This window comes from Polyodon spathula, chromosome 21, assembly GCF_017654505.1.
Source record: "Polyodon spathula isolate WHYD16114869_AA chromosome 21, ASM1765450v1, whole genome shotgun sequence".
Lineage (NCBI taxonomy): Eukaryota > Metazoa > Chordata > Actinopteri > Acipenseriformes > Polyodontidae > Polyodon > Polyodon spathula.
Genome location: NC_054554.1, coordinates 12,594,489 through 12,615,318, shown reverse-complemented (window position 1 = coordinate 12,615,318; position 20,830 = coordinate 12,594,489). Strand labels below are relative to the sequence as shown.

At 39.1% G+C, this 20,830-nt stretch overlaps 1 protein-coding gene across 1 annotated transcript in view; it reads left to right on the top strand.

The window, feature by feature from the left end:
* The window catches only part of LOC121296272 (zinc finger CCHC domain-containing protein 14-like), a 65,334-nt gene extending 44,710 nt beyond the window's left edge, over positions 1–20,624 (top strand). The window contains exons 4-12 of the mRNA XM_041221614.1: positions 3,309–3,412; positions 3,963–4,057; positions 4,851–4,899; positions 6,784–7,039; positions 7,955–8,043; positions 12,710–12,831; positions 13,632–13,775; positions 16,363–17,571; positions 17,912–20,624. Of these exons, the coding sequence (XP_041077548.1) occupies positions 3,309–3,412; positions 3,963–4,057; positions 4,851–4,899; positions 6,784–7,039; positions 7,955–8,043; positions 12,710–12,831; positions 13,632–13,775; positions 16,363–17,571; positions 17,912–17,997 (2,154 nt within the window). The 3' untranslated portion in view covers positions 17,998–20,624. The remainder of the gene's footprint in view (positions 1–3,308; positions 3,413–3,962; positions 4,058–4,850; positions 4,900–6,783; positions 7,040–7,954; positions 8,044–12,709; positions 12,832–13,631; positions 13,776–16,362; positions 17,572–17,911) is intronic.
* The last annotated feature ends 206 nt before the right edge of the window (positions 20,625–20,830 follow it).

Here is a 20,830-nt window from a genome sequence, read left to right as displayed (position 1 = left end):
TGTTATTATTGTTACTGGTCACCAGATTTGGGATTACAAATAAGACACCTTTTCCAAACCGGATTAATTCTGTTTGTTTCATTACTGCACCTTATCACCTCTGCACCTTTATCCACTGAGCTACCTTGTCACAGAGGGTACTGTGCAAGTTATTTGTTATGCAGATATGCACACTCCAGTAATAATATTATATGTGTGTCTGTAGTAGGCCCGGTTTAAAAAAATCCAAGTGAAAAGCTTTCACAGAAGTCATGTTTACACAGAATTCTGCACAAAATAAGCCTGTTCAGTACACGTGGCTGTAAAACAAGTGCATTACTAAATGTGAAAAGAAAACTTTATGGCAAGCTTGTCTTCTATTCTACTTCTTCCATGACAACAAAACAAATAAAAATAGCTCAAAGGGTTTAAAACAAAAGTTACTGTTAGAAATGTTTGTATACTTGAAAAAGAAAAATATACAAGAAATACATTGTCTCACTTCACATGTGTTCATATTGTAATTGTTCTGATTTGTCTTTTACAATTCACATGTCAATGGTTTTAGTCACAGAGAACAGTGATCTTTCTTCACTTCTAAAGCAGTGGTTCACAACCTCTTGTGTCTGCTGGTTTTTGTTCCAGCTGAGCTCTCAGTTACCTAAATGAACACTCATTGAGTCTAATGAAGTTAATCACAATTTAACTCATTCGTTCAGCAACGTGTAAAACAGTTCTTTGATAATATAAGGTTGGAGATTTCCTACGCTTTCGACATCTAGGCAAAGAAGACCTCTAAAGTCATACACAAATTAATGTATTAATTGAACTTTAGAGGTTTCATAAAGTATTAACAAGTTTCGAAACTAATCAAATTAGTTTAAACCAGTGTTCATAAGAAATTTAGTTTTGGGGAAAACCCCAACCCCCCCCCCCCCCCAAACCCCCATTGTCGGGGTTTGCAAACAGGGGGTTCCCCAGCACCAGGATGGAGAGACACTGATCTAAGGCATATTATGCTGTTTTAGAGAACTTTTGAATCCTCAGCAACCCACTGACCTACCTAGTGGTGGTGACTACCTATGATGTCTTAAGACAACCCACCTACCGTACCAGTTAAGCAATGTATGCAGGAAAGTCTTGTCAGAACATGAGTGAAGTAAGAGCACAGTGGTGGTCTTGCCTGAGAATTTCACGCCTCTTTAGGCTTTGACAGCTCTTACTGTCACTTAAAAAGTAGTTTTTTGTTTTTAATAGATATCTTAACAGTAGAAGTGTTAACATCTCCGCTGACAGTAAGTTTAAAACCAGCAGTAATGTTCTCCTGTCAGTCATGAAAACTTTTAGAAAAGCAGGTGCACAAGGCCAGACACCACCCCCCGAATTACTGACCTAGATTTGAAGCATGTGTGTCTCGCGTATAACAAGGTCACAAACTCACCTCAAGATCCGGCCAGCATCAATGGCAGTTTTTCCCCTTAATTCCTCTTTGTCATTTGAAACTCTGCTCATCAGCGTGTGTTCAGTCCTCTAGTAGCTAGTGAGATGGGGATCAGTACATATGTTTTAAAATACATTTTTCAGTATTACTCAGACTGCTACTTGATAGCTTCCTGTAGTTACTATCTGATTTGTAACTAACAAATGTGCTACAGCATAAAGAGTATTATTAGCTGATAATACAAGTATGTCTTATTACTGGACTTAAAGTACATTAAACTAATAAGTACAGAACTTTGGCAAAGTGGTTTGCAGTGCGTAGGTGTAGAGATGGTGCAGTGCTCAGTAACAACAATCCAACAACAGGTGAAAAACTAAGCTTTATTATTTGTTTAAATAATAATACTGGCTATACACAGTGATGTGTAAAGCCAGTCAAAACCACGGGGTTCAGTCCCGAAATAACAGTAATCACACGAACAAGACACACACAAACCCGGTCACAAGTCTAGAGTGAGTGCTGTTAGTGTAAGTGGTGAATTACAATAAATATACGTGATGTGTAGTCCGGGCTTGTTTGCTAGCTGTTTAGCTACAGCTCCCGGAGTTTAGCCTTCTATAAATGTCAAAAGTGACACTTTAATAGACAGACAAAACAAAACACAAAAACTTGCGGTTTCTTTTTACAACAGTATGTCCTTTATAGGTCTTTCCGTAACCATAACAAAGGAACAGATTGCTCGCCCACATCCCCTGTTATACCTTCAGTCACGCCCCCTTTGTTAGCGAGTGCAATCACTTGTCCTCCAATCCATGACTGACACATCGCCTACTGCATTAAGGTGATGACTTCTGGTATTGTGACTCCATCCCCGACTGACCCTGGAATGAACTGCCAAACCATCCAGTCCGGGGCACACTGTTCCTGTTAAACAGTGCCCTCACAGGTCGGGAGGGAGGTTGTTGACTAGGATTCATTCGCTCTGTGTCACAAGTACATTTTGATATTTCTCTCTTGAATGCTGTGCTGTTTTTTTCACTTGGCTTGTTGCAAATTCTGGATAATCACATTTTGATGGAAAGTGCATTTGATTTTTTTTTCTAAGTAATATATATATTTTTTTAGCAGCAGTGTCCTTATGTAAAACTTTCTCCTTGATTGCCTGGTTTGGGATCATGGCCAGAGCTGATTGGAAAGCTCTATCAGTATATTGTCATCTTTGCACCACCACGCTATAATTTTGATTTTGCTCCTCTTGGTGTTTTTATTTTTAGGCATTGTGGTCGGATTCCATAGTAACATAAGTAACCAAAGCTCATAAACAACTTACAGAATTTGTTAATGACATGTGAGAGCTAATAAGCAGTCTTGTTTATTAACCTGAAGTAATTTTGCTTAAAAATACTTACTAAAAAATAAATAAATAAATAAAAAGATTGAGTTTCTCCAACATAACAGTTCTGCTTATGTTTAAACAGGTCATATACTTAACTTTAAAAGTGAGACTGGGAAAAAAATATATAAATGTTTAGAAAATATTCTATTAAATGCTGTTTTCAGCAGCACGCAGACAGCAGCTGTCTCGGGTAATTCCATATTAAAGGGGAAACAAGTTATTTGTTATGAAAAAAAGCCATTTTAGCAGAAGCACTAGAGAGTGTAGCAGATCCCTCTGCAATCCCAGTGGCAAATCCCCTGAGGAACACTGCCCATATCTCCTGAAATGTTGGGAATGGAGGCTGGGTTAATGCAGTACTGGAAGTATCATATGCATGGGTAAAAATTCCTATTGTGCTTCAGCATTCCACAGAAAGAGGTTTCATTGATTAGTTGATGTTGCTGTTCTTAATATTCTGCTGTGTCTGCTGTTCTGTTTCTGGTTTCCCAGCTGTTCCCAGATGAAGCTGTAGAGCAGTTCATTCCACTCCCAGCTGGCCTCGACTCTGCTTACCTGGAGGAGAGGAACCACACTGACCTGGAGCCAGATCCCAGGTAACAGGAGAAACAGGAGACTGCTGCTTAGCTGGCATCGCCAATGCCTTACCGCATATGTTTGAGATTTAGGGTTTACATGTAAAAGCATTCTGTTTGTGCTGTTTTAAAAACACTTTTCCAACCAATTGCATTGCTTTTTCCATGATTGAAACATGAAAGCACAAGTTTTTTTTTCAAGTAATGCAACTTGTTTTTCAATTTTATAATTGCTTTTGATTGTGCTTGATTTGATGCAGAATACATTTGCATCAGTTTGCAGTTTTGTAAATTTCCAAAAAGCAATCGTGCATATAGGCATGTTCAGGACTTCCTGTATGTCACAACTAAGCATACAGTGAATAAAGGATGTCCTAGTTTTTTTCATGATACAGCTCATACTAATTTTGTATTTGCAGCAGTGGTGAGGAATGTATGTAACTAACTTGTTTAATTTGTAACATGAGCCTATTTACATCCTGGCCTACAAGGATAAAAGGCATGAGAGGTTTGTGAATTAAGCCACTGTGTCACCCAGCACCCTAATCATTGTATTTCTAATTCATTGTAGGTACCTGGCCTCTCTACCTTCCCATGTGTTGAAAAACGACCAAGTCAAGCAATTCTTCAGCCCTTTCTCAGTAACTCAGAATGTTCAAAACTTGAGTAAGTTGTTAAAAAAAGAAAAGTGTTTTGATTGATGCAGTCATTTTCAGTGTTCAGCTTTTTGAAAAACATATTAATCTGATGCCCTGTTCTGTCGTGATTAATTTTAGAACAGCCCAGAAAGTTTTGAGGCTTGATGTTTTGATGTTTGATAATTGCGTGTGTCTGGTACGTTTCTATTTTGGTCTGTATCATCTAGACAGTATCATGCCACAGCTAAGCAAAAGAGTATTTGATTACTGTTAAATCTAGTGGCAGGTTTATTGTGAGAGTGTTCACGTGCATACGTGTGTGGGCATGGATGTGTAATATTCAGCCTTATTTAAACTTTAACATGATATCATTTAGTTATTTATATCCATTAGTCACTGATGTGATGTTTACTGTTACAGCCTTATGGGAAGGATATGTTTCCCCAGAATTAGTTCAGTTAGACTAGAAGCTTTTAGACAAGTGATAAAATTCAAAAGACAGGTGTTCATTATTAAGTCTTATGTACGGTATATTTAAAAATCTTCAGGCAAGATGACTGTATTCATAAACAATCGCACAATAGATTTCATATTCTGTAATTTTGTACTTTTGGTAGTTCATTTAAGCTATTTGTGCTTCCAGTTTGAAATGATTAAAACCCTGTTTATATTTATTTGAAAGCTAGGATGAACTCATTACAAACTAGCTTCAAGGCAAGGTAGTTTGTAATTAGTACATCCTAACTTTCAAAAGTCCTAAAGTGTACATGAACACCAAACATCTGAGTTCAGTGGGTTAATGGCAATACTTTGTCCTTCAGATCCTGTCTGTACCTCGCAGCACAAAATCACCCCCAGTACTGCTGTAAGGTAAGGACATGTTTCATATCAGTTTATATACTGAGCATTAAAATAAACATATCACTTATATTTGAGCATCAAAAGAAACATAACACTTTTATTTGGATAAAATTCACTAGTGCCCTGTTCACACTAGCATTTTTATACTAGTATCATTGTGGAACCATACCGGTACATCAGTCCAGACTGGAGTTCTATCGGTGTCATACCAATACAACTGTATCTGCATGAAGCCCTGATGCAAGCTCACTTTTTATTGTGCTGATTTAACAATTGACATCACAAAGATGCTGCAAAACGATCTGTCGATCTTGGGCAGCTGTTGTGACTCTTGGTCTCCCAGTTCGTGGCCTGTCATTGACAAAGTATGTCTGGTTATACTGTCTCGCCAGGTTTGAAATTGCTGGCTGTGAGCACCCAAGATGGCGAGCTACAGTCCGTTGCCCTAGTCCAGCCTCCAACATGCTGATTGCACAAAGGTGCTGCTCTCTTGACAGACGTGGCATTTTTTTTTTTTTTTTGTGATTTTCTTCATTGCTTTTATTCAAGCTTGCAATTCAACAGCTGAAATCACTCCATATCCAGTGTTCAATCAGTTGTCTCACTAATTAGGTGATTAAGTGCATATGCTTCAGTCATAGTCACTCAGGTGTGTCATGGTCAAGGATGAATGATCGAGTGATTTTAAAAAGAAACCAAAAAAATGTTGTCAGTGTCAGAAATTTTTTCGGAAAGAAATGTGAAGTAACTTAACAAAAATAGATGGTGATTAAGTAGATTCAAGAAAATGCACAGAGTTATTTTCTTCAAACCTGCCAGGTTTATTGAAATATGCAGGGAGTCTGGTCCCAGGTACAGGACAAACAGAATACCCATCATTACAATGTTTGCATGACATTAAATACCCTTCTGTATAGATGGTCCACCTCCTCTTTCTCTGACACTTAACCAATGGTCAAGTTACAACACATTATTATGTTAATTTAGTCTGTATGTGTGTGTGTGTGTGTGTGTAGTCTAGTGTGACAACCTCTGAAAAAGGTCCATAAAGCTGACCCTTTGATCCCAGTGGCATTATCTCTTTCGATCTCTCTGAGAACCTCTGGGTCCAACGCCAGTCCCTGGGAGCCTTTTAGCCCCTTTATGCTTTGCATTCCAAAGTCTTACAGCCTGGCCCCTTCTGGTCCACAGCATTGTTATCTTTTTAGCTTGCAGTCAATGCTGGGCAAGAAACTTGTAGACACGAGGTCTCTTATCAATTGTAAGTAGTACATGCAATTTGAACCAAACAGTCTGCTATCTGCAATATTAGTCTCTTTTCAGAAAAAAACACCAGTATAGCTCTGCCAGTCCACATGCGTAGCAAACTGCTAATCAATTCTCAATCCATGTTTTCCAACAAAATGTATTATAATAGTAATAAGTTTCCTTTGATGCTCTGTATGTGTTCACTTGCTGTAGTTTAGTGCTTACACATTCATTCCCTTAGTGAAACTGAAATAACAGGTGGTGTTGTCCATCAAATCAACAATACGAAGGTCACTCTTGAAATCAGGACTTAAAGGATGTGTTGCAGTAAGAATACCTCTGTTAAGAAAGGGAAACAAGACTAAAAGGCTAAAATATGCACAAAAACACAGAAATTGAACTATGGAACAAATGTCAGAGGTGCTTTGGACTGTTGATGGATGGACAACGACACCTGTACCTTCTGCCTTCTTGTGTTTTTCTATTCCTTAAGGATATTATCTTCCAGTATTGCTCATCCTTGTTAGACAGCTTTTTGGGTCTTCCAGTCCTGACTTTGTCAGCTACTACTAATAACTATGGCTTATGCAAGTATCTGGTATTCATCTGTTTTACACTGACAACATTTTTTTGTTTGTTTTTCAGGCCAGTTTGTGGTGTAGCCAGCATACAGTCCACACATTGCAGCAGCAGCAGCACACTGCAATCCTCTCCTCACTCCTTCACCGCAGCTTTTCCTCCCTCCCAGACCGCTGAGAACGTATCTGCCTTGACGATTTCAACAAACACAACTAACCCAGTCTTGCAGCCAACCCAGGAACAGAATGGGATTCTCGACTGGCTTCGCAAACTGCGCTTGCACAAGTACTACCCCGTGTTCAAACAGCTTGCCATGGAAGAGGTAGGGCAGCTTGAACAGAAATGTGCTAAGTGTTAGTGTGCATCGTTCTTGGTCAAGGTCAAACATTTTTCAAGTACATAACCATTACACTATTGGTCTAAGTTCAACATTTGGTAAACACAGCATACAGCTTTTATTAAAATGGACTTCATTAAGTTTAAGTTTGACACCCTTAGTTGTGCTTTTTCACCAACAAATTATGCTTGACATCTTATCTTTCATGTGAGCAGCTTATTTATGGGAGAATTTGTGCATGAGTTTATAGCAAATGGCTAGCCACCAGAATATTAAACTGGGTAATGTTTGTAAGTTTAATTCATGTAAGAACAGTCAATAGAAATGATTGTGAATAAAGGGCAAGTTTTAATGCTATTTCTTCATTTCAATTTTGAGTATTTATTAAAACACTTAACTGGAGTGTATCAATCACAGATATGTAGTTGACACTTTATTTTAGGTCTACAAGTGGTTATATACATGCATCTTGTAAAAATATGTAGCATTTTTATAAAACAGTATCGCAGAAAATGTGGGAAAGTGTATTTGTAATAGTGGAATCATAATGTATAAGTGTAATAACATAATTATTACAGTTTGTTGAACTTTTGATGAACTTACCTATCAAATAGATGTGTTTTTTCTAATTAACTGAAATCATTTTTGCTAAGATTCAAACTGTTGCGAGTTAGAAATGTGACTTCAATCGTAATGGGGGGGGGGGGGGGGGGGGGGGGGGCTAATATAATCCTAGATTTAAATGGCGGTAACCATTGCTAAAACCTTGTTTTTGCCCAAGCCTGATTTATTGATCCATTTCAGAAACATCACAAAATACAATATTGTAGAAGAATGAGATGTTTATGTTAGACCATTTTATCAGGTAGTCTAAATTTAATGAATTGGTTGTTTTCTCAGTTTTTGGCACTCACAGAAGACGACCTAAATAAATATGACCTCACTCAAGGAGCAAAGAAAAAATTAAAAACACAGCTGGAACTTCAAAAGTAAGTTTTAATAAGATTTGTAATCCCCTCTGTTGTCAGGTGTTGATGAAGTACTGCATGTCCAGTGAATTATTATATTTCTGGGTTGTAATGCAAAACATGTTTCTATCATGAAACTGCCATACTGTATAACTAATGGGCAATTTTATCAGTTTCATTGCATTTCTTATTGGTGAAATCACACTGATTTTATTAAGTCATGCTCAAAACCGCAGTGATTTACTAGGAATTACAATACTGAGATCCCACAATATAAAAATCAATCTTTTTTTTTTTTTAGTCATATAAAATGCTTCACTTCAATAGGCTTTAACTGTTACAAATATATATATATATATATATATATATATATATATATATTGTGAGATAGCAGGGAGGGGGTTAAAATCCTTCCCTGCTAAAAACCTTGTGAGACTGCACATTTGGGTGTTATGGGGTTTAATTGGGTAATTGTTTTATTGTTTAGTAATCCCTTGCACCTGGTGGTAATTGTAAATTAGAGCCAGGTGCAGGGTATTTAAGAGAGGCAGCCAGTCTGTTCCAGGCTGCTGCTGAGAGAAGAGCCCGACTGTGTGAGTGAGCAGTCGTATTGAGGTATTGTGTAAGGGTGTGTTTTTGAATGTGGCAGGTAAACGGTTTAGCCGTCCTGCGTGATAGTTAGGTTCCTGTTTGTTTAGTGAGTGCTCCAAATAGGAGCTAGGTGTTTGTTTTGTGTTTATTTCATTTTGTGTTTATTAAAAGTGAGCGCTGTTTCAGTAGAATCCTGTGTGTTGGGTCGTGATTCAGAAGGGAGAAGAACCCGTGAGAGCCTGTGTGGCAAGCAACAAGTTGACATATGGTACCAGAAGTGCCCTTCTGACTCAACACGAAACAATGGATTTGCAGGAGCTCATAGCTCAAATAAAGAGAAACACTGCTGCTCTAATTGAGCAAAATAAGAAGTGGGAAGTGGAACTGGGACTTCCAGAGCCGGAACCAATGGCGCTGGTGTCAATGTTTAAGAGGTGGGTTGGAGCCGCCGCTCCCAGAGCCCAGAGGTGGAGTGCCGCTCCCAGAGCCCAGAGGGGAGGAGGTGCCGCTCCCAGAGCCCAGAGGGGAGGAGGTGCCGCTCCCAGAGCCCAGAGGGGAGGAGGTGCCGCTCCCAGAGCCCAGAGGGGAGGAGGAGGAGGAGGAAGTGAGGTGCCCACCTCCATCACCCCAGCGAACCAGTCCGGCACTGCTAGGTGTGGTTCCTTGCCCCTTGCTCCTGGACACCCTGCCGGTCTTCCTAGACCTTCCTGCGCTGGACCTGGAGCCCAGGAATCTGCAGCATTGGCCACAGCTTTTCCCCTGGTTCCCTGCTCCGCTCTTCCCGAGCACCCAGACGTCGCTGGGCTGCTGCCAGACGTCGCTGGTGCTCCCCCTGTTCGCTGCTTCGCTTCCCCTGGGTGATCGGACATCGCTGCGCTGGTCCCCAGTGGAAGATCTCTGTCCACTGCTGCATCCTCCTGTTCCCTGGTCATCGCTTCGGTCGGCCATGTCATCCCGGTGGGGTCCCTTGTCGCCGGTTCAAGCTCCCTTCCCGGAGGTGCCGGAAGGTTCGACCCACCCTCAAGCCCGCCCGTGGAAGAGGGCGGAAATGGACATTTCTGGACTTGAGGGTGGGTGGTTGTGTTTTAGGGGAGGGGGTGGCCTTGGTATGGCCTATCAGTGTTTCACACTTGGGGGGAGGATGTGTGAGATAGCAGGGAGGGGGTTAAAATCCTTCCCTGCTAAAAACCTTGTGAGACTGCACATTTGGGTGTTATGGGGTTTAATTGGGTAATTGTTTAGTAATCCCTTGCACCTGGTGGTAATTGTAAATTAGAGCCAGGTGCAGGGTATTTAAGAGAGGCAGCCAGTCTGTTCCAGGCTGCTGCTGAGAGAAGAGCCCGACTGTGTGAGTGAGCAGTCGTATTGAGGTATTGTGTAAGGGTGTGTTTTTGAATGTTTGTGGCAGGTAAACGGTTTAGCCGTCCTGCGTGATAGGTAGGTTCCTGTTTTGTTTAGTGAGTGCTCCAAATAGGAGCTAGGTGTTTGTTTTGTGTTTATTTCATTTTGTGTTTATTAAAAGTGAGCGCTGTTTCAGTAGAATCCTGTGTGTTGGGTCGTGATTCAGAAGGGAGAAGAACCCGTGAGAGCCTGTGTGGCAAGCAAAAAGGTGACAATATATATATATATATATATATATATATATATATATATATATATATATATATATATATAACAATCTCGGGATGTTATATATATATACGCTATAGATAAATATATATATATATATATTATATATATATATATATATACCTATATAAGATATATATATATATATCTAATTATATAGACCTAAACCTGATGATTACTGTCATAGATAATTCATAAGATAGTAAGATAATTCATTTAAACTTGTTTACTGCAAGGCAAATGGGTCGAACATGCCCTGTTCTTGTACTATGATCAATGTTTTCATTTTTTTTCCATAAAAACAAGTACGAGACGGTTTCAAATTACTTTTAGCAGGACCCTGCTGTATAAAAACACTTCACTGTATTTTGGCACATGGCTAATAAGGAAATTCCTATCCAGCAGTCTCACTGGTGTATAAAGCCGTATCCACATTGGACACGAGTGAGTAATTCAGAAGTCACTGCAGTCAAATGGGATTGTCCACACCAGCAGCGAGCGATGTTGCTTTATGAAAATTTTGCGTTGCTAAAATAAACCTGTTTCTGTGTTTGTGTTATTTTTTTGTAAACTGACCGATCGGAAAAAAGGTTAACACCCTTGACACACACTCAAAACAAAGTCATGCCTCAAAACAAGTCCATCATTTGATGTAGTACCAGTAGTCATCGCTTGCAGGTGGTGCATTTAGCAGCAGCAAGACATTTTCTTAATTATTAATAAGCAAAAATAAACCAAAACATACATGCAGTCTACAAATCCATCATTTAAATGAAAAATGTGCACTTTTGCTGGCTTTTAAAAATGATTAAAAAAAAAAAAAGGTCCTGCATTCATGCAACTTGAACATGTGACCTAATTTTAAGCTATGGCTTTTTTTTTATTTGTTTGTTTTTATGTGACCAGAAGATCTTTACATATGCATAAAGCGAGTTTTGAGGAGATTCACCAAACAAACAAAAATATTATCGAGGTCCTACTATTCTATATGTTGTAAAACAAGGCCAGCAACACGTTTGTATTCTATGTGAGACATCCCAACATTACCAAGCTCATAGTTTAGAAGATTATGAGCCATAACTGTTCACTGGACTATTTTAAAAGAAAAAACTGTCTTGCCATGGCTCACAACCTTGTTCTGTTTATTGTTATTCATAAGTAAATTAAGTCAGAGGTGGCTCAAACACTCACCCATGATCTGAGGCGTCAGTCTTCAATAGTGTTTAATAACCATAATTAATTATTATTATTATTATTATTATTATTATTATTATTATTATTATTATTATTATTATGTTGCACAAAAAGGATCAAAGAAGGAATTTGTAAAGAATCACAACTGAGATTGCAGTAAGTTTATATGTGTGTGTGTGTGTGTATATATATGTGTGTGTGTGTGTGTATGTATAACAATAAAATTATTTTGTTGAAAATATCAGTTCAACTATCCTACTATTGTGCAGCTGTCTTCTGGCAGCTAGAGATGTCCCAGGCTTCAAATCAGACTACTACTACTAATGGTACTATATTTAGCATGTCCAATAGGAATGCAGGGGTGGGGTCATGTATTTATTTCCAGTCTTTTGGATCGTTTCCAAGTTGTGTCTGGTGTTGATTGACATTTGATGACATTCACGTCATTCTGTCCAGTGTGAATTCAACTTTAGATATTTTCTTAAAGTAGTAGAATGAAACTAACCCTGAAAGACTTGTTAATGTGTAGATAGGTGCTAGTGTGTGGTACTCTTTGTGTTTGAAAGCCCTCTTGTGGCTCTGGTGTAAACTTACACACAGTAACAGGAAATGATGTGCACTCTAATAGTTTAACTAGATATAACAGAAACAAGAAAACTATATGGATATGCAGCTCAACATTAACACCACTCACTGAGGTCTGGTCATAATGAAAGGGAGCTCTCCAGGTTATACTCTGAGATCTTCAGGCACTGGGGAGTGTTCTTAATGGCAAATTGGTCTGTCTATATGTATATTGTATAGATAGTTTTCAAAGTGGTATTGTTAACCTTTATGCTGTGACACTGCAAAGATGTCAGTTTTACATATTACTTTTGAAAATGTTCTTCAAACATTTTACTATTGTGTAACACACTGTGAATACCTACACGGTTGGAAATAAGACTCCCATAGTATATAATAGGAGTTTGATCCGTTCCAGGTTTAACTTTTGAGACTACTGCAATTAGACACAGTGTATAGGCTACAAGCTCTGGTTTGTATAATTGTCCCCACTGTAAAGCATGGAATGGATCAAATGGCTGTGCAGTGGGAGTCTTATTTCCATCTCTGATCTATATTTTAACAATATAAGCTCCAGTCATTGGGAGAAACAGTAAAATGAGAAGATATTCTCCAGTCAAAGGCACTGAAAGTAGTTTCCATCAGTAATTCAGTAAAACAGTTGTATTGTAAACATTTTCTTTCTTTTTTTTTTTTTTATTGTGTGCAGAGAGAAATCTGAGAAGCGCTGCGTGCTGACCCCTTTTCAAATGCCAAGCAGTGGTGTGGCCAGGGTACCGCCCACCAGCCATGTCGGCCCAGTCCAGCCCATTCAAACCAGCACTGGTACAGGTAATCATTGATGTGTTTCCTGTGCATGTGCCCTGGCTAATTCCTCAATTCTTCTATTCCTCAAACAAGAGGCTGCATTTCTGTGGATTTATCCTGCTAGAGTATGATAACCAAGGTTTTAAATGCAAAATCTGCTGTATCTCTGGTTTCATTTTGAAGGAAATCTTTTTAACATTTATTTTTTAACTTTTTTATTTATTTATTTTTTTACTTTTAAGTCAGATATACAGATTTCTTTCAAAATGATATGGTGTGGTACCTGCCCACGTCCAATTCCATAGGTCACAGTCTCGTTTGAGCTTAATAATTGGATAGAATTTTGGCAGATGGTACAGGATGGAATTAGAAAAGAAATAGCCAAGAAAAGAAATAGCTAATTTACAATTGTATATATTTTACAATGTGTAAAAAATAAATGAAAATATATAATTTGAATCAGTTTCTGCATTAAACATCTAACAAATACATACATTTATAGCATTATTTGAACAAATGTTTTGTATAACAACACATGATATCAAAAAGCTTTCCTTAAAAAGCATTTGTAAAGTATCTATATATCTATCTTATCTGTGCAATATGATATTCAGATTTATAGTAATAATCTACCCCCAAAACATTCAATAAAGTAAAAAATAAAACAACAAGTAAACAAACACACACACACATACTTTTTTTTTGTCAAACTGAGCTCTAAAAATATCAGGACAAAAATATCTGTTTTAGTAATTTATTTTTTGCTGTACTTTACTGTGGTAAGTGTAGAGCAATCTGAGTGTGTGTTTGTATGCTGTGCTCAGAGCTGCGTGTGGAGGTGGAGCCGAGTCCTCACCCCTTCCCCAGGGACAGCAGCTCCTCCTCGGGGTACTCAAGCTCTCCCTCCAGCCCCATAGGGATCCAGACCCGAGACGAGACCTTCGAGAGCCCGGAGGACGTGAGCAGACGTAAGAAACCTTGACACTTGATACTAAAGGGTTTGCATTAAAACAGTGGTGGGCAACATGAGGCCCAGGAGCTACCAAGTGGTTACCTTTCAGAGTGATCAATAATGGCCACAGATTCCTATTTCATTGGAATAACATCAAAGCTGAACACCACAAGAATAGCAGCAGTTCCGAGGGAGTTCATAGGAACTTTAAGGGTGAGAGAAGGGGAGGGGGGGGGGGGGGGGGGAGTGCAGTTTAATATTCTCATTACTTCCTTGCAGTCAGTTGCAGTTTTGTTTCAAATTAAACCACTTAGTTGATGCTTAATATGTTGCGATTCTGTAGCAATAGCCAACAAAGATACAGTATTGGTTTTACTTGAGGTTTCTTCAAGCGGATTGGAAAACAGCCCAGAACCTTTTGTTTTTGTTTGTTATTAAGCTGTTGATTATATGAAGATTCATGTCGTTTTATATGCAGGACAAACCAAGCAGTTTTGAGATGGGTGCTAAAAAGATCTGTAAGAATGTGATGCCCGAAAAAGAACCTTATGTAGATCCCGATCAGTCTCCTGTCCAGATATGTCTTTTATGGGTGTCCCATAAACATACATTTTCTAGACATTCTTACACTACAACTCTACCCCTCCTATCAGAAAATCCATGTATATATATATATATATATATATAGATATATATATATATATATATATATATATATATATATATATATATATATATATATATATATACATATATAGACACACACACACACACACAGTGGCTTGCAAAAGTATTCAGACCCCTGACTAATTCCCTCATATTACCGAATTACAAATGGTACATTGAAATTTCGTTCTGTTTGATATTTTATTTTTAAACACTGAAACTCAGTATCAATTATTGTAAGGTGACATTGGTTTTATGTTGGGAAATATTTTTAAGAAAAATAAAAAACTGAAATATCTTGCTTGCATAAGTATTCAACCCCTGTGCTGTGGAAGCTCCCAGTTTGCACCGATGAAAGAAATTGCCCTGACGAGGACACAGTTACCTTACCATTGACCTCCACCTGTGAACCATTAAAGTTGCTGTCACATTTTCTGGATAAAAACCCCACTGTTGAAGGATCATTGGTAAGGCTGTGAATCTGAAGGAAAATGAAGACCAAAGAGCATTCTATAGAAGTTAGAGATAAAGTGATAAAAATGCATAGATTAGGGAAAGGGTACAAAATAATATCCAAGTGTTTGGATATCCCAGTGAGCACAGTTGGAGCAATAATCAGGAAGTGGAAGCTGCCCAGGCACTGCCAAGAAAAGGCTGTCCCTCAAAACTCAGCGATCAAACAAGGAGGCTTGTGAGAGAAGCCACAGAGAGGCCAACAATCACTTTGAAGGAGCTACAGAGTTCAGTGGCTGGGAGTGGAGTAATGGTGCACCAGTCAACCATATCAAGAGCTCTGCATAACACTGGCCTGTATGGGAGGGTGGCAAGAAAGAAGCCATTACTCAAAAAGTACCATCTGAAAGCACGTCTGGAGTTTGCCAGAAAGCATGAGAGTGACCCAGCTGTGATGTGGAGAAAAGGTTTTGTGGTCAGATGAGACCAAGATAGAGCTTTTTGGCCAAAACTCAAAGCGCTATGTGTGGCGTAAACCTAACACTGCCCATGCCTCAAGACACACCATCCCTACAGTGAAGTATGGTGGTGGCAGCATCATGCTGTGGGGATGCTTCTCATCAGCAGGGACTGGGCATCTTGTTACAATTGAAGGAAGAATGGATGGAGCAAAATACAGGAAAATACTGCAAGAGAATCTGCTTCAGTCCACTAAAAAACTGAAGCTTGGGAGGAAATTCATCTTTTAACAGGACAATGATCCCAAGCACAAGGCCAAAGCAACATTGGAGTGGCTCAATAACAAAAAGGTGAATGTCCTACAGTGGCCCAGTCAAAGTCCTGATCTCAATCCCATTGAGAATCTGTGGCACTATTTGAAAATTGCGGTCCACAAGCGTCGTCCAACTAACCTGAACAACCTGGAGCAAATCTGCCAAGAAGAATGGGACAAAATCACTCCGACACTGTGTGCAAAACTGGTACATACTTAACCCAAAAGACTTAAAGCTGTTATTACAGTGAAAGGTAGCTCTACCAAATATTAATGTGTGGGGGTTGAATACTTATGCAAGCAAGATATTTTAGTTTTTATTTTTCTTAAAAATATTTCCCAACATAAAACCAATGTCACCTTACAATAATTGATTCTGAGTTTCAGTGTTTAAAAATAAAATATCAAACAGAATGAAATTTCAATGTACCATTTGTAATTCGGTAATATGAGAGAATTGGTCAGGGGTCTGAATACTTTTGCAAGCCACTGTGTGTATATATATATAATACATTTTATTATTTTTAAAACAGTAATATTTTACCCTTTTTGAACAATGTGGTAGTGGATGCCTTGTGTTTATCTATTGCTCCTTAGTGATTTCTATACTTTGAATCACAGTCCAGAGACCTGGAGCAAAGGAGCAGTGGAAAAGTAAACCACTTTAAAAGTAAACCAAATTATTGACATTGTATCCCCACCCTCCCTATAGGTAGAGAGCCAGTGTTGGAGTGTCCTGACATGGAAAAGCTGGCTGTGCTGTCAAATCACTTCATAGCAGCCTGCGCTGCAAGGCCCACAGCTCAGGTCCTGCCAGTCCAGAATGACACTGGTGCAAACTCCTCCCACCCCCACCTCCCCTTGCCAGTCCTGCCAACCCTCTCCTGCAGTGCCCCCCCAACCCGCATGCACAGCACTGTCCGCAAAGCAGAGAGGGGGAGCTCCCGGCTGCCCCTGTCCCCTCTCTATCTGGAGGAGAAAATGAAAACCTTGCAGGTCTCTTCGGGGCCTGGCAGCAGCATTAAAATCGAGAAAAGGTTCCCCAGTGTCAACTTGGAGATGTCCCCCGTGGAAAACAGCGCGGTTCCAGCAGGTCTTGTGAACTTCGGGAAACGGACCACAATCAGGCTGGACGCGGATCCCAGACCGGCACAGCAACCGGGATTGATCATAGAGACCAGTACAGCTACCACCGCCACATCCAACACACACTATCACATGTCCCACCCGCCTCTTATTAACTCACGGACGCTTCCTTACTCAGCAAACACCAAAGTTGCCTTTTCCACAGTGAGCAGTGTTCCCATGGCTGCTGTTCCTGGCACTTACTGTGTCAACAGTGGCACCAGCCCTTCCAACAGCCATGCGCCTGGCTCCAGTCCCACCCTCTCCTCCATTGCAGAGATCAGCTGCTACAGTAACAGCAGCACAGGCTCAGGGATTTCAAACCAGAACTCGCAGCAGCAAAGATGCGTGTGCAGCTCGTGTGGCTGCAATGGGAACTGTGGCTCATACAGTCCCATGCCAGCCAATTGCACGAGTTACTTCCAACACCCGTTTTCAGGACCCTCTGTGATTACCTTGCCATTTTTGCACTTCAGCCCGCTGTGCAATAATGGCTACATCAGCCCTCCGCAGTACAGCACCACCACAGGATTCTCTTACCCCATGGTCCCCCCGCCCATGTACAACAGCAGCTTGACTCCGGATTCCATGCTGAGCAGCCAGTCTGGCTTTGTCATGCCTTCGATGCAGAATTTCATCGCAGGGGCAGCAGGGGTGTACCAGGCCCAAGGGATGACTGGTGGTACCAGTGGGGCTGGACAAAAGAAGAATGGGAATGTTTCGTGTTACAACTGCGGCGCCAGCGGGCACCGAGCTCAGGACTGCAAGCAGCCTTCGATGGATTTGAATCAACAAGGTAAAAACTACCAGGTTCAGAATTATTTATAGTGAAGTGTTGTCATTCATAGAAAATGATAGAGAACATATATAATGGGATATTAAATGGTTAATGTGTTGGTAAGCTAGTTGTTAACATACACTAAAAAATGGAGCAGTAAAATAAAGCATATCTGCAGCATAGTCTTGTCTGGTTATTTTGCTAGCTGACTTGCAAATAAACAAATTGTGAAACATTGCAGTAAGTGATCCTTAAGCAATAAAATTGCGAAAGTACACTTTACTGAATAGGTCAATAATGAAATGATATAGGTGGGTCAAAACGTATTGATCAGACAGCTGTTCTATTTTTGTTTCAGGTACCTTTAGGTTGAAGTATGCTCCTGCTCCTGAAAGTGTGGACTCTGCAGATTTAGTATTACCAAGTGAAAGATTAAAAACATAAATTGCCAAACATTACACAATGGAGCATGCAGACAAACTGCTGCTGATGCTAAAGTGTCTTACAGTGGCATTCTCCAAAGGTGCTCTTAATGTGTACTCTTGGGAATAAACAGTTCTTGATGTGCACTAGTTCAACCTTGATTGAAGATAAGGGATGTTGTGTCAAGAAATCGTGGAATCATTGGTGTTCCCTTTCATACTACTACAAACTGCAGGACTGAATTTTGTTCTGAATGAACTTCAGAACAAAATTGAAGTCAGCTAATCCGATAGCTGGTGGGCTGACCCAGCACTATTTTGGGAAAATTAACTGGACAACTTGTTTTTTATGACTTTCTAGCAACATAACATGAAACATGTATGGACTGAACAGAATGTAACCTATGCCTGCCAGGCTGTTCATCTTGGACCAAAATGACCACCAACTAAGCCTTCAACTTTGCACTTCAGGAGGCCAGTTGAATGGAAAAAAATGGACAAACCTTTAGGTTAAATCAAATTCATAAAAAATGTATGCAGTTTTATATAAAGACAAATGATGTAATCATGGACATAAAAGAGCATAGTGATGACAGGAGCAGATTGTCTGGATTAAAGTGGTACTCTATTATAACACGCAACCATACGAAAAGCAACCCACAAACACTTCCTTAAGGGCAGAAGGCTGGGTAGTTGATAAAGCAAACTTCAAATCCAGATTAGTTGGGAAGAAATGACAAGCTGAGGACTGCTTTGCAAGATATGGGCTTCTCTCACCACCCAGTCCTACCGGAAAGCCAATGCTGCTGCTTGTACCTCTAACCAACATCTGCCCAGCAACTACCAGTAGTGTGGAGTTGTTGCAGTGATGGCAGAAGACACTGCAGAGTGAGGGCAGGAATACTCCAGAATGTGGATTATTACAAATCAATCATGCTGATGGTCCGAGCTACAGTCTAGCTAGCTTTACTTTGAAGCTACATGCTTGAGCTCTTGTGTGCAGCAGATATATCAATACGGAAGATGTTGTTCGTGTTTGATTCAGCACCAGTTCAAAGTAAACTCCACCTGGTTCAGTAGGCCAAGCATCCATAACTTAAAAAACTTTGGGGGTTATTTATAAAACTGAGTAAATGTTTGTTAATAAAAGTAAAAAGGCAAATCCCCATTCTGGGCATAATTACTTAAACAATATAACTTAACATGTCAGATCAGTACTTTCAGTAAAGGAAAGCAGATTTATATTTTTGAAAAGGAAAACAACTTAACTCAAAATTCGCCTATCAGATTTTGAAAATAACCCCCTTAGTCAGATATACACGTCTTTGCCCTTGTCTGTTAAAATGCCACAAAGACATTTGTCCAGTCTATTGCATGAAAGGTTTATCATGAACCAAAAAACAGCACCCTTTTAAAAAGATTCAAGTTATTTTATCTTGGATATTTTGGACACTATTTACTATTTGAAAATTAACCAGCTGCTGCAAAACTTATAGGATACTGCAGTTAAAACATTACTGTACAACAGGTAGTGTAAATAGCAGGGATTTCAGGTTTAAACTTGTGCCAATACGCTGGTTACAGTGTTTTGATTTGTTTGTTTTTGTGCCACACTAGGGTTTTTTTCCCCAAGGATAAGATTCTTGAGATGTACATTTTAATACTCAAGATTAAACCAAAGCATCAGAATATTTGAATTTCAATGAACATGACAAGTTGAAAGAGCCTTTATAACATGTATGCAAGACAGACCAAGTGTTCTGTATTTCCTGTAGAAATACTTCAGTGCTGCGTGGGATTTGTGTAGCTCTAATCTCTATCAAAGCTGGGGACACATTGCTGACATGGGGACTGCCTTCATTCTTTTCTGACTGTGTGCACCTCAAGTAAAAATCCCTAGTGCGCGACCTGATGATTAAAGACTGTACTTTGATACTGGGAAGGGAGATAAAAAGTCTATCCTAAATAATTGTGTGTGTTTATTGATAATTCTACTGCTATGGCCAAAAGTTTAGCATCACCTAGAATTTTATGATTGAGATTTAGGATTGATAAATAAATAAATAAATAATATATGAACATAATTTAGGTCTTTTGTTTAACATTGTGTAGTCCAGGAAACTACAAAATTATGTTGCAAAAGTCTACCGAAAGCCATAGTAGACGTACAATATTTTGTTAGATTTCAAAATGTCAGTTTGTCGTTAAGTATGTAATTCAAAGTTAACATAATATTATTCAGCAGGTTTAATTCGACTTTATAAAGCCAAATTAGTTAATTATATAGAGATTACTAAACTTTTTGCCATAGCTGTATATTTAATGTTACCTTTTATCAGTAATGTGACAGTTCTGATTACAGAATCCAGAGAATCCTATACAATCATGCCGTAAAAACCCAACCAAGCTGCTGCTACGATCAGATATTTTATGTTGCACCATTGCATTACAGTCAGTCATTTTGAAGTTGCCCCTTTATCCAGGATTATTTCATTTTCCAAATTACTAAGTACTAAGGTAAGTGTCTAAAAGAAAAGAAAAAATAGTTGTACCAAAACATTGCAGAATTAAAATTGATAACACTATGTAACACAATTTTTGTTTTGTTTCACAAAAGCAAAGTTTGTGGGGAATAATAGCCATTTTCTATACTTTTGAGGCATAAGCAATTAGGAAATAACACTTACTACCCAGGAAAAAAAAAAAAAAAAAAAAAGAAAACGTTACACGCTGTAATAGCTCTTGAAAGTTTGTTTGTGATATCATTTTTAAATGCACTTTTCTTCTTTGACAAGTTAATCCTGTTGGTTAAAGTGTTATGTTTTCATACAGATATCTATATATAAAGAGGACTG